The sequence below is a fragment of the Hypanus sabinus genome, chromosome 1 (genome assembly GCF_030144855.1).
Source record: "Hypanus sabinus isolate sHypSab1 chromosome 1, sHypSab1.hap1, whole genome shotgun sequence".
In the NCBI taxonomy this organism is placed as follows: domain Eukaryota; kingdom Metazoa; phylum Chordata; class Chondrichthyes; order Myliobatiformes; family Dasyatidae; genus Hypanus; species Hypanus sabinus.
Window position 1 is genome coordinate 35,404,917 of NC_082706.1, and position 13,275 is coordinate 35,418,191.

The following is a 13,275-nucleotide window of genomic DNA, read 5'->3' on the forward strand; positions in this document are numbered from 1 at the left end:
ATAACTCAGTTTCAAAGTTAACACTCCCGTGTATAATATACAACGTGAGAAGATGCGATTTACCTTCTGCATCCTTCCGTGGTCTATCCTGGCTCTGTTGCTCGGCATAGGCATTGTTTGGTGTCACTCAGCCCCTCTCACATCTGAGATATTTTTTTAATTGTTACTTCTTTTTCCCCGTGTTTCCAATGTATTTTATCCCTGCCAATCCAATGAGAACACCCCTTTCCCTTCGTGGCGGAGGTGAGATGGTTTACTACTACCCTGGGGAACTGCTCCTTTCCTTCTAGTGAGGCGGCTGCTGCTTAAGTACCTTCTGTCGCCCGTTTCCATGGAAACGGGGCCCACCGCACTGTCCTGAAACCCGGGGCTCCTCCCACGAAAGGATCCCAAGTGCCAGGAGGAGCCTCAGGGAGCTTCCCGTAATCAACCCACGCGGAAGGCCAGTGCCACTTCTGCTGTCCAGCCCACTATTCCGTGCTGACAAATACGAGCGGGCATTTCTAGTAACAAGCAATGCTGCCTCTGCTTAATAATCACCTGCAAACACTGCCGGTCTGCATTAACAAACTTACTCAGATTAAGAAGCTTGTCACACTAATAGAACGGCAAGTTAGCAGTATTATCCCATCTCCCAGTTTAAAGATGAACAGAAAAAGTACTGGTTACTATGTCACAGTCTTGCTGATACTTTCAGAAGAGGGAATCTCCAACTCAAATTATTGTATTTTTGTCTCCATACTTACCCAGACATCAGCACCAAAATTTAAAGAGTACAGAAGATGGCACAGGAAAGTGAAACTTTCATGTTAAACCGAAACCTCAGGTGGAAAAGATTTCTGCATTCAAGTGTGAGGCATTGCACTTTGGGAGGACAGAGTAGGGCAGTGAACAGTAGGGCACTGAGGAGGGCATTAGAAAAGAGTGATCCGAGAATACAGATCTATATTTTCCTGAAAGAGGTGTCACAGGTAGATTGGGTCATAAAGAGACCTTTTTGCACATTAGCCCTCATAAGCAAGTTGTTGAAGTTGTATAAACCAGTTGGTGAGGCCTAATTTGGAGCATTATAAACTCCAGTCACCCACAGGAAAGATACATAGAAAGTTTACAAGAATGTGGCTAGGTCTTGAGGGCATCAGTTGTAGAAAAAGAGTGAATAAATTAGGATTTTATTCCCTAAAACATAGGAGAATGAGGGAAGATTTGATATTTATACAAAATTGAGGGGTATATAAATGCAAGATAAATGCAAGCAGACTTTTCAGCTGAGACTGGGTGGGACTAAAACTAAAGGTCATGGGTCAAGCGTGAAAGATGAAATATTTAAGGGAACAGGAGAGACTTCTTCACTCAAGTTGTGTGGAACGAGCTGCCAATAGAGGTGCTGGGTGTGGGTTTGATTTCAACATTTAAGAGAAGTTTGCTAAAGTTCATGGATAGGAAAGATATGGTGGGCAATGGTACAGTGACAATGGTTGATGAGACTAGGCAGAATAAAAGTTCAGCATGAACTAAGTAGGTTGAAGGGCCTGTTTCTGTGCTGCAGTGCTCTATGATTCTGACTCTAAAAGATACCCCAGAACTATCTGAAAAGCTGCAGAATTCTAGTGACCTGATCAATATTGACTGTACTAATCCTGGTTGTGAGATAGTTTCCCAATCAAGAGTTTACATGTCCACTGGAGTTCCATTTTGTTAGAATATATTCCAACAAAAATATTAATGTTATCTCTGCCACACTTACAAGTTAGTGAGCAAGCTAATCCAGTCAGTGGCCACTTTATTAGGTACAGGAGTGGAATCCAGTGTGATATTCTGCTGCAGTAGTCCATCCACTTCAAGGTTCGACATGTCATGCCCTTCTCCACACTGTTATTTGAAAGTGTGTTCTATTGGAGTTACTGACACCTTCATGTCAGTCTGATTCTCCTCAGACTGCTCTCATTAACAAGGTGTTTAGAAACAGAAAATCTACAGCACAATACAGGCCCTTCGGCCCACAAAGCTGTGCAGAACGTGTCCTTACCTTAGAAACTACCTAGGGTTACCCATAGCCCTCTATTTTTCTAAGCTCCATGCACTTGTGCAGGAGTCTCTTAAAAGGCCCTATCGTATCACCTCCACCACCGTCACCGGCAACCCATTCCACGATTGATGAAGGCCAATGCATCGTATGCTTTCTGAGTTTTGCCCACAAAATTGCCACTCATTGGCTGTTTGTTGTTTCTCACACCATTCTCTGTAAACTCTAGAGACTATTGCATGTGAAAATCCTAGATCAGTTTCTGAGATACGCAAACACCCCATTTGGGACCAACAATCATTCCACAGTTGAAGCCACTTAGATCACATTTCTTCCCCATGCTGATATTTGGTCTGAACAACTGAACCTCTTGACCATGTCTGCATGCTTTTACGCACTGAGTTGGCTAATTAGATTTTGCATTAACAAACAAGTGTATCTAATAAAGTGGCAACTGAGTGCAAGTTCTGCTCATTAATATTGGGACATAATATTATGTGATCTAATTCGATGACTAAAGCAGTCCTCCTATGATCTTTTGACTGCTTGTGGCTTTGTTCTTATTTTGCCTCTGGCGGACACAGCTAAATCAAAATGTGATCTACTTTTACAGCATAGCATATAGAAACGATTAAAATTTAAATACACTCTCAGAATCTTTGTAGCTTGCAAATATGTCTTATGTTAACATACATCAAAATCGTGATATAGCTTCTCAAATTGGTTGTACTCATCATGATTTTTTGTGAAACACTGTGCTGTAAATTGCTGTTTTCCCCTCCCCAAAGCTCAAAACATGCACCAAAGACTGACATGTTGAAATACATAGCTTTCAGAACAACAACTTTCTAAAATGCATATTAAGAATCAACACATTGTTCTGTTGACATTTATTTATATATTACTGATAAGTTAAATTTTAAACCAGAGGATTGATTATACACAGAATTGTGGAATGCATGGAATATAACAATTTAAACTTTACTTAAAGCATCTAATAAAACAATTTATACATCTTACTGAGCAAATCCAAGAGATAAATCAGAGTAGCTACATGACAGTCAGACCAACACTATCTGTATTCATAAGGGCTTTAATAGAACAGCACCATTAATACACAACAACTTTCAGGTAGTATGAGCACAGAAATAAAGACAATAGTCAATGTGTCTCACAGGCAATGTAAAAGGCCTGCATTTTCCACACAAGCAAAGTACTGAGATAAATACATTGGAGACAGATGACATTACACTCCAATTGGCTTGAAACACCTGCAACTGATGAGAATCCAAATACCCCATCCCTGACCTGGTCCAGATAAAGACAGAATTGTTCAGCCAGATGGAACGGAAGGCATCTTCCCTTTACATTTTAAATGACATTTTAAAAATATCATACTTAAAACAAATGAGACAAACATATGTAAACAGTCAAAATTTTAAACGGAAACTCACAGTGTCAGTTCAAACCCCCAGCACAAAAACAAGACCTGAGGCGAATATTGAAATAATTGCAAACTCTAGCCAGCCCAACAAAATTCACCAGCTGATAGTATCTTACCATGTTACTGCAGCAACTCATCAACACTGTGGTGAGAAGTGCGCCTCTGAAGCATTCTACAGCTTTTGTCAGAATTGCAAATGATAGTTTTAAATTCAGAATAATTGATCAATATACAAAAAAAAGACTTGCTATACTCTAAGTCGGGGAGTTGCCTTATCTTTAATCCAAATAAACTAAACAAGCAATTTGGACAGGGTCACTCCCTGCTTATATCAAGTAGTATTAGAAAAGTTTGCTGCTAAGTAAACATTAAGTAACATCTATTTCAAAATTCTATCACATAGCTTATCAACCCCAGAAACAACGGCGGAGATTAGAGCACAGGACAGCTCAAGCATGAGATTGTCATGAGAATGTTAGGAATTTGAACAACACATTTTAATTGTTGTATTTACTGGATTATCACTATTTGCAGGATGACAAACTAACACACAATAGCAATACAAGATGCAAATTATCATTTAGGGTATCAACTTGCGAGACAGACGAAATTTGTGTCCTTCACAGATCTGTAGTACAACTGCAAATGTCTATCGCCCTCAAAATAGTTTCTCTGTAATCTTTATGAATCTCAATTTGTGCAGCAAGTGCAACCCTACTTGTGGGCTCCTAATCCAGAATCAGCAGAAACCTAAACCAGGTGGTTCTAATTGTGTTCCACTTGAATGATCACAAAATAAAACACCAACACAGACAAATGTTCACCTTGTTCAAATATAACCTTCCAAGTTTATACACAAGTGAAAATAAATAAGTTACATAACAAAATAAAGAGCACACCAACACACAGTGAGAAGTTAATGCTTTCCACCAGAGTCCCTAGGGTAGAACTCAGCCAAGATAGTCTGTGGGATTCGTTTTAGCATTTCCTTGGGGAAGATACGCAGTAGCTGCCAGCCGATGTCCAGGGTCTCAAACACAGTGCGGTTTTCATAAGCACCTGAAGAAATAAAATCACAAAACTAAAGGACAGCTAATGGACAGACAACACTTTCCAAGGTTTTTAGGATACACAGTTCAAAGGTTTGAAGTTATCAGAATACAACGGTGGTGCGGTGTACAGTCAAGATGATTTTTTTTAATGCCCAAGATTACAAGAAGATCTAAATGTACTGCAGAAGAGGATCACAGAACGGTAAATGGAATTTTACTCAGAAAAGAGGGAGATAAGTTAACCAATAACAGGATTTTAAAAGTAAATGGTAGGCCCCACAGAATGCTGACAAGCAGAAATCTATTGGCACAAAAAATAGTTCATTGAAAGTGTAGACAGGTTGGTGAAGGCACTTGACACACTTGCCTTATCAGTCGGTGCATTGCGTACAGAAGTTGGAATGTCCCGCAATCCCACCCCCTCCCACAGTATAAAAGCACACAGGGTAGGTTAAATGATCATTGTAAATTGTCTCATGATTGGATTAGGATTAAATCACGGTTGTGGGGTGTGCTGGGCCTAAACTAAATAAACAGAATACTCCCTAGGACTTACATCCTAGTCTCATCAATACTCCCAAAATGCAACACCTCATATTTATCAGGATTAAGCTCCATTGCCATTTTTTGGCCCATTTCATCAACATATCAGTATCACCCTGTAGCCAAAGACAACCCTCAATATTGTCCACTGCTCCATTAATCTTCATGCCATCTGTGAAAATTTGTTGATTATTCCCTTTACATCCACATCTTTCAGGTGTATTACAAATAGCAAGGGTCCCAGCACCGATTCCTAAGAATGCTATTAGTCACTGGTATCTAATCGCAAATATACCTGTCCCCTATTGCCATACCAGTTTTGTATCCAATTTCCTAACTTACCCTGGCATTGGCATTATACCTTTGGATAAGTTCCCATCTGCGACCTTGTTGAACTCTTTACCAAAGTTCTTATAAACCACATTCTACTGCATTGCCTTTCTTGAAAAGGAGGACTATCCCTTAGTCATCTGGTACTTCATTTACATCCAAAGATGTAAAGATCTCAGATCTCTAGTAATCTCTTAATCTCCCATAGTAGCCTGGGACAACTTCGTATGACTCTGAGATTTATCTACACTTAAGCCTTCCTATTTATGAAGACTTACACTCAACATTTCCTCTTTTTTTAAAAACAGCTGCATGGACCAACCAAATTCCTATGAGCAGGATTTTTTTTTAAATATATAAACACAGCCTAAAACTGTGCAGCATAATGTTTTTGTTAAATGCGTTGGTTGTCGTTTAGCAGGCCAGTGGTTTATTAGCAATGAGCTACCAACTTCCATTCTGTGTTACCATTTGTAACAGTGCTGTAATTTGAAACACTGAAAATGTAAATAAGTTGAAGCTCTAAAATGTTTCAAAGTAAAGGTTGTGGTACATTTATAAGATATAGGAGCAGAATTAGGCCATTTGGCCCATCAGAGCTGCTTTGCCATTTGATCATAATTAGATCCCTTCTCATCTCAGCCTCAGGCTCCTGCCTTCTCCCCATAACCCCTCATGCCCTGACTAATTAAGGGTCTATCAGCCTCTGCCTTAAATATACCCGATGACATAACCTCCACTCCCATCTGCAGCAATGAATTCCACAGATTCACCACCCTCTGGTAAAAGAAATTCCTCATCTCCATTCTAAATGATTTAGGACTATGTTCAGTAACACAATTAATTACAGGGTATTTCATAATTACAGTGCCTATAAAAAGTATTCATCCTCCCCCCCCCCCCCCCGAAGTTTTCATGTTTTATTGTTTTAGAACATTGAATCACAGTGGATTTAATTTGGTTTTATTTGACACTGATCAATAGAAAAAAAAGGGACTCTTTCATGTCAAAGTGAAAACAGAACTCTACAAAATAAACTAAACTAATGACAAATATAAAACACAAAATAACTGTTTGCGTAAGTATTCACTCCCTTCAAGTTAGTATATAGTTCTGAGTCTCTGTGGCTAGTTCTCTTATCAGCATTGCACATCTGGACACTGCAGTTTTTCCCCATTCTTCTTTACAGTACTGCTCAGGCTCTGTCAGACTGCATGGGGATCGTGAATGAACAGCCTATTTCAAGTCCAGCCACAAATTCTTAATTAGATCGAGGACATCTCTGGCTTGGCCACTCCAGGACACTAAGTTTGTTGTTTTTAAGCCGTTTCTGTGTAGTTTTGGCTTTATGCTTGGGGTCATTGTCTTGCCAGAAAACAAATCTTCTCCCAAGTCGCAGTTCTCTTGCAGACTGCATCGGGCTTTCCTCCAGGATTTCCCTGCATTTTGCTGCATTCATTTTACCCTCTACCCGATTCAATGTTGTAAAACAATAAAACATGAAAACTTCCAAGGGTGAATACTTTTTATAGGCACTATATATTAACATAGATTTCAAAACATTATATAAAGAAAATTCCAGCTGCACAACAAAAAAAAAGCTCTGTGTGCAAGAGCATTTCAGTTACTGTGTGACTACACAGCTTAGAGGGGACAGTGCTTACACGAGAATTTCACCCTCCCCTCCACTAAATACTCCAAGTACAAAGTCTGCTTCCTTTGTGAATACCAATGAAAAGTATTTGTTTAGGTCCTCACTCAGACCTTTTGGCTCATGTGCTGAACATCCTCGTTACTCCTACTGGGCCTGGATCTGTGCTTTTTGTCCTTTTATATAAAGAAAGCTGTTAGACTTAATCCTATATGTTAATAATATTTGTGACCCCACTATGCCTTCCTAATTTTTTTTAAGCATTTTCCTATACTTGCTATTTATACAACTGACCTCCCCAAAATATACCTTTTTATTCTTTCTATCCAACCGTCAGTGTCCTGTGGGGTGGGGGCATGGCTTATCCTGTTTGTGGAAAGTAATCTTCGTCATGATTGGTTAGTTTAGAACTGCAGCTGCTTTTCCCATTGGTTAGTTGCCTGGTGTCCAGTTTCGAATATCCTACATATATAGAGAGCATATGTGGCAGGCTCGATCTCTTTTCTTTTGGTTAAGGCAAACGGTGCACATAACCATTGGGAAGACGAGCACTTTTAGCACATTTGTTGAGTATTCAACTTTGTAGTTTCTGTCACTTGGTGAACATGAATGTTTGGTCAAATTTTTACTGTTTGTAAATAAACGATTAATACATTTATTCGCAGTCAGTGTTTTTTGTCTCACTTGCCAGACCCGCGATCCTGATTCAACATTACACCTTGACATCCAGTATTCCCTGTACTTGTTACCCTTGATTTTCATCCTTACAGAAGCATGGCCTTGAACTCATGCTACTTCTTTGAATGCTTCCCGTTCTACAAGCCTGACTTAGCTGCAAGTAGATTCTCCCAAGCTAGCTTTTCCAGACACAATCTTATTTTAATAACATTGGCTTTCCCCAAATTTAAGATCTTTGCTCCTAACTTTCTCCATAACCACTTTGAAAAATACAGAGTTATGGTCACAACACTTAAAATATTCCCCCTCTGACACTCTGTCCACTTGACTGACTACATTTCCCAAGACAAATACCTGTAATGCTTCTTCTCTCAATCATCTATCTACATACCATGATAAAATGCTCTCTTGGATACACCTCAAAAATTCCACCCTTTTACACCAAGGCAATCTCAGTTTATATTTGGAAATCCCCTATCATGCTTTAAAATAAATAGGAATATAATCTATCTCTGCTAATTGCCTACATATCTTTGCCTCTGTTTCCTGTTGACGGTTGTGAGATCCTTAATAAACTCCTACTAAATACTGATACCTTTTCTGTTCCTAATCTATACCCACGTGGCCTCATTTCAAGTCGTCTAGGAGATCCTTTCTTAAAACCGAAATAATGCGTTCATTTACAAACAGTGCAATGCCCCCTCTTCTGCAGCCTCCCATCTAACTTGAAAATTCCCAGGATGCAGAGTTGCTAGTCCTGCCCGTTTTTCAACCACTCCTGCCCATTTCCTCACACACCCCTAAGAGACGTATGAGGTTGTGGGTAAATTGCCCCAGCTGTGCAGGTGAGTGGTAGAATTTGGGGATGGGGATGTCTTGGGAGTGGATAAGAAAGTGGAAATAATAGAAGTAGGTCTCATGCCCTGGATACTAAAATATCAGAGTAGGTTTAGTGGCCCAAAAAGCCTGGTTCCATGCTGTGTAACTCTATGACACAGTATCCAACATCCCATCTGTCATTTAACAGTAAAGTGATTCTCCCACTGAGGCATGAGATTGAAATACCACATGTACTGGGTTTCCAAATACACTGGCTCATACACAGCTTTATTAAAAGCTTAAAATGCTCATTTGAACTATGCTTTTTTTTTTGGGGGGGGGGGGGGAACAATGGAACTATTGCTTGTTATGGCCGGAAAATGAGCCCGTAGAACTCTGCTGTTTCATTGAAAAAAAACCTGGAGCACCTTCCCAACTCTGATTTTGAATGAAACTTTACCCTGAGCAATAAAGTTCTTCTCGAATTTCTGAAGGAATTCCAGAAATAGTAGGTCATCAGGAGTAAGAGCTTCCTCCCCAACCACAGCTTTCATGGCTTGGACATCCTTACCAATAGCATAGCACGCATACTGCAAAGAGAAAAACATTGGTGTGTTTCATCAGAATGCCAAGGTACCATCAACAAAGTTGAACATCTTGGGTACACATTATTCTTTGATCACTACAGCTTTATTACCCATCCATTATAATGCAAATTCAATGAAATCAAATACTGAAAGTGGAGTACAATAGTATGGCCAATTCCCAAGCCAATTTTTGTAATAGTAACCAAAAATATAAGGAAGAAATAATTAATCAGAAACTCAACACAATAAGTTCAGGCCTCAATGCTCTCAGATTCTAAGTCAATTTCCAGAAGGTTCAAACTTTGAGTTTACTGACAAGACCAGCTACTTCCAACTCTCAAAATAATGTTGTTTGACCTTATCCTCACTGATCCAGAATTACTCATGCGTGTTGTCATTATTACCACAAAAACCTTCCTTTTCCACTCAGGGTTAATATCCACTGAAAATGTTAACACTTATAACCTGAAGAAAGGAAAGGAAATACACTGATCCTTATCAGTCTGTACTGGTTTGCAATTGCAAAACTGTCATTCTCAAATACAGTTCATGGCCTTCTCTATGTACGTGATGAGGCCACGCTCAGGTTGGAGGAGTAACACCTTATATTCCTTCTGGGTAGCCTCCAACCTGATGGCATGAAGATCCATTTCTCAAACTTCTGGTAATTGCCCCTCCCCCAACTCTCCTCCACCATTCCCCTCTCTCACCTTATCTCATTACCTGCCCCTCAGCTCCCTCTGGTGCTCCTCCCCCTTCCCGTTCTTCCATGGCCTTCTGTCTTTTATCAGACTCTCCCTTCTCCAGCCTTGTATCTCTTTCATCTCCCAGCTCTTTACTTCATCCCTCTCTCTCTGCCAGTTTCACCTATCACTTTGTACTATCACTTCCTTGAGCTTCTTCCTCTTCCCCTCCCCCACCTACTTAGTCTGACTTCTAATCTCTTTTTTTCAGTTCTGACAAAGGGCCTCAGCCTGAAACGTTGACTGTTTACTCTTTTCCATAGATGCTGCCTGGCCTGCTAAATTCGTTTAGCACTGTGTGTGTTACTTTGGTTTCCAGCCTCTGCAGATTTTCACTTGCTTGTGATTCTCAAATACAACCCTGTAGCAGTGTGCTACACGCAGCGCTAAAATTACGACACGGAGTCGGTAACTGCAGTCGAAGGAAAAAACTTTATTCGAAAACTTCAGCCTCACTTTTAAGCCTCTGTCAACCGGCCCCCCATGGCGCAGAGGCTCCAAAGCTCTGTGCTCACAAACCCCCGTAGGCTATCTAATTGTGAGTCGGTTCGGATACGCTAGGAAATGGGTCGCCACAACCCCACCTCAATCCTCAGGTCTGCACTTCCCTGATAATTCAGACCCTATAAATGCTATACAACATCCCAAATTAATTATTTTCTTTCCCCCTCTCTCTGCTTAATCTTCCCTCCATTTTTGCTGAAGAATTTTAAAGCACTTTCACCCGACACTCTTGAACTCCCATCTCCACGCTGTGTTGCTACGTCTCTCAATAGACGCAAATTCCTTTTAATTTCTCAAGACTGCCCTGTGCTTTCCTCGGTTTACTCTTGCAGTAACAAATAGCTTGATTAATTATTATGCGCATGATAGCACTTTTTAGAAAAGGTAAAGGCCTATTTAGATCACTTACGTAGATTTAACTTGATCTATGATAAATTGAATCGTGGTTGCAGGAATTTGGGCAGAAAATGAAAAGAATTCAGCTACCACAAAATAATAAATTCCCAGGTACCCCACTTAATTGTAGGTTCATGCAAGGTATTAGAACTATGTTATTAGAATTACTACTCAAAATCTAAGCATTGATGAAATTGAGGCTTGCAAAAATGACATTGATTGTTATACAAGAGCACTATTGAGAATGAAACAAGTTCAGCTATCTAACAGGCTGTCCTGAAATGGCTTAACAAGTGACAACTGTTCCTCACCAGCTGGTTGGAAACATCCGCATGATCCTTCCGTGTCATTCCCTCTCCAATAGCAGACTTCATCAACCTCGACAGTGACGGAAGCACATTAATTGGTGGATAGATCTATGGGAAAGCAGCACAAAACAATAATAAAGACATAAATATGGAAGTGCTTAAACCAGAAGGGCTGCCTTACTGGAAGAGAGTCACAAAAATAAAAAAAAAGCCTAGAGGTGTTACAAATACTCAGCAGATCAGGCAGCATCTGTGGGAAAAGAAACAGAGTTAATGTTTCAGATCAAAGTCTTAACATCAGAACTGGAAAGGAGACAAAAGAACTTGCAAGTTGCAGGGAGAGGTGGGTTGTCTCTAATAAGTAAAAGGAAGGGGATAAGCTGTAGTCATAGAACATAGCACAGAAACCAGCCCCTTGGCCCATTTTGTCAATGTCTGCCTCATCCCATGAACCACAAACGTCCATACCTCTGCCATCCATGCACCTATCCAAAACTCTCAAGTGTTGAAATCGAGCCCACATCCACCATTTCCACTGGCTGCTTGTTAGATCCACCCCCCTTCATATTCCCCTTAAACATTTCACCTTTCACCTTAACCCATGAGTTCTAGTCTCACCCAACCTCAGTGGAGATCTGCCATCTGCCGAGAGCCAGATCAGAGGCATTCAAGTTTGGTGAACAAGAAAGTTACAAGAGGTCCAGGTACAATCTCTGGAAAGCCATCCCAGGGGCAAAGTGGCAATTCGGACTAAACTTGAATCAACAAAGGATGATCAACAGTTGTAGCAGAGCTTGAATACTATTACCTCTTATAAAGTTTAATCAAGGGACAACAGGGCTTTGCTTCCAGATTAGCTCTGTGCTTGCCATGACCATCAAAACATGGAGAAACCATTACGAACACCCACAGCCCATGAAGATCCTGTGATTTCAATCTCTGAGGCCGAAGTACAAACAGCCTTCAGGAGGGTGAACCCAGGAGGGTACCTGGCCAAGAACTAAAGACCTGTGCTGTTCAGCTGACTAGAGTGTTCAGTGAGAGATCTTTAATTTCTTGCTTCAGCAGTCAAAAGTATCCACCTGCTTCAAGCAGGCTTCGATTACCTTGGTGTCAAAGAATGTGATAACCTGTCTCAATGACCATCTTCCAGTGCCACTTGCATCCACAGTGATGAAGTGTTTTGAAAGGTTGGTGAGGAAACACACCAACTCCTGCCTGAGAAGCAACTTGGATCCACTCCAATTTGCCTACTGGAGCAACAGGTCCACAGCAGATGTCATCTCATTGGCTCTTCATTCAACCGTTGAACATCTGGACAGCAAAGATGCATACATCAGGTTGCTCTTTATTGACAACAGCTCAGCATTCAAAACCTTCATCCCCACAAAACTAATCAATAAACTTCAAGACCTTGGCCTCAATACCTCTTTGTGCAATTGGATCCTGGATTTCCTCACTGCAAACTCCAGTCAGTCTAGATTGGCAATATTTCGCCACGATTTCCATTAGTGCAGGTGCACCACAAGGCTTAGACCCCTGATCTATTCACTTTATACTTAAGACTGTGTGGCTAAGTACAGCTCCAATGCCATATTCAAATTTGATGATGACACCACGGTCGTAGGTGATGAACATAGGAGAGAGACTGAAAATCTGGCTGAGTGGTGTCATTACTCAATGTCAGCAAGACCAAGGAGTTGATTATTGACTTCAGAAGAAGGAAACCAGAGCTCCATGAGCCAGTCCTCATCTGAGGATCACCGGTGGAGAGGGTCAGCAAATTTAAATTTCTCGGTGTTCTCACTTCAGAGGACCTGTCCTGGGCCCAGCACTCAAGTGCCATTATGAAGAAAGCACTGCTGCACTTCTAATACCTTAGGAGTTTGCAAAGATTCATCATGACATCTAAAACTTCTATAGATGTGTGGTGGAGAGTATATGACTGGCTGCATCATAGCCTGGTAAGGAAAATCCAATGTCCTTGAACAGAAAATCCTACAAAAAGTAGTAAATATCTGGACCATCTTGGGTTAAGTCCTTTCCACCACTGAGCACTCAAAGTACTGTTACAGGAAAGCAGCATCCATTATCAGGGGCCCACAGCACTCAGGACATGCTCTCTTCTTGCAGCTCAGGAAGGTGGCAAGAAGCCTCGGGACTCACGGCACCAGGTTCAGGAACAGTTATTACC

General features: G+C 40.8%; 2 protein-coding genes across 5 annotated transcripts in view; both read right to left on the reverse strand.

The window, feature by feature from the left end:
* gck (glucokinase (hexokinase 4)) overlaps window positions 1–425 on the reverse strand; it is a 65,467-nt gene extending 65,042 nt beyond the window's left edge. For all 4 annotated transcript variants that reach the window (XM_059966991.1, XM_059966982.1, XM_059967008.1 and 1 more), the window contains exon 1: window positions 64–425. In XM_059966991.1, the coding sequence (XP_059822974.1) occupies window positions 64–114 (51 nt within the window). In that variant the 5' untranslated portion in view covers window positions 115–425. The remainder of the gene's footprint in view (window positions 1–63) is intronic.
* Window positions 426–3,103: 2,678 nt separating this feature from the next.
* Window positions 3,104–13,275, reverse strand: part of LOC132392729 (V-type proton ATPase subunit B, brain isoform-like) — a 48,505-nt gene continuing 38,333 nt past the window's right edge. Inside the window, exons 12-14 of the mRNA XM_059967022.1 lie at window positions 11,085–11,189; window positions 9,004–9,133; window positions 3,104–4,529 (exon numbers count right to left, since the gene is read on the reverse strand). Coding sequence (XP_059823005.1) covers window positions 4,387–4,529; window positions 9,004–9,133; window positions 11,085–11,189 — 378 coding nt within the window. The 3' untranslated portion in view covers window positions 3,104–4,386. The remainder of the gene's footprint in view (window positions 4,530–9,003; window positions 9,134–11,084; window positions 11,190–13,275) is intronic.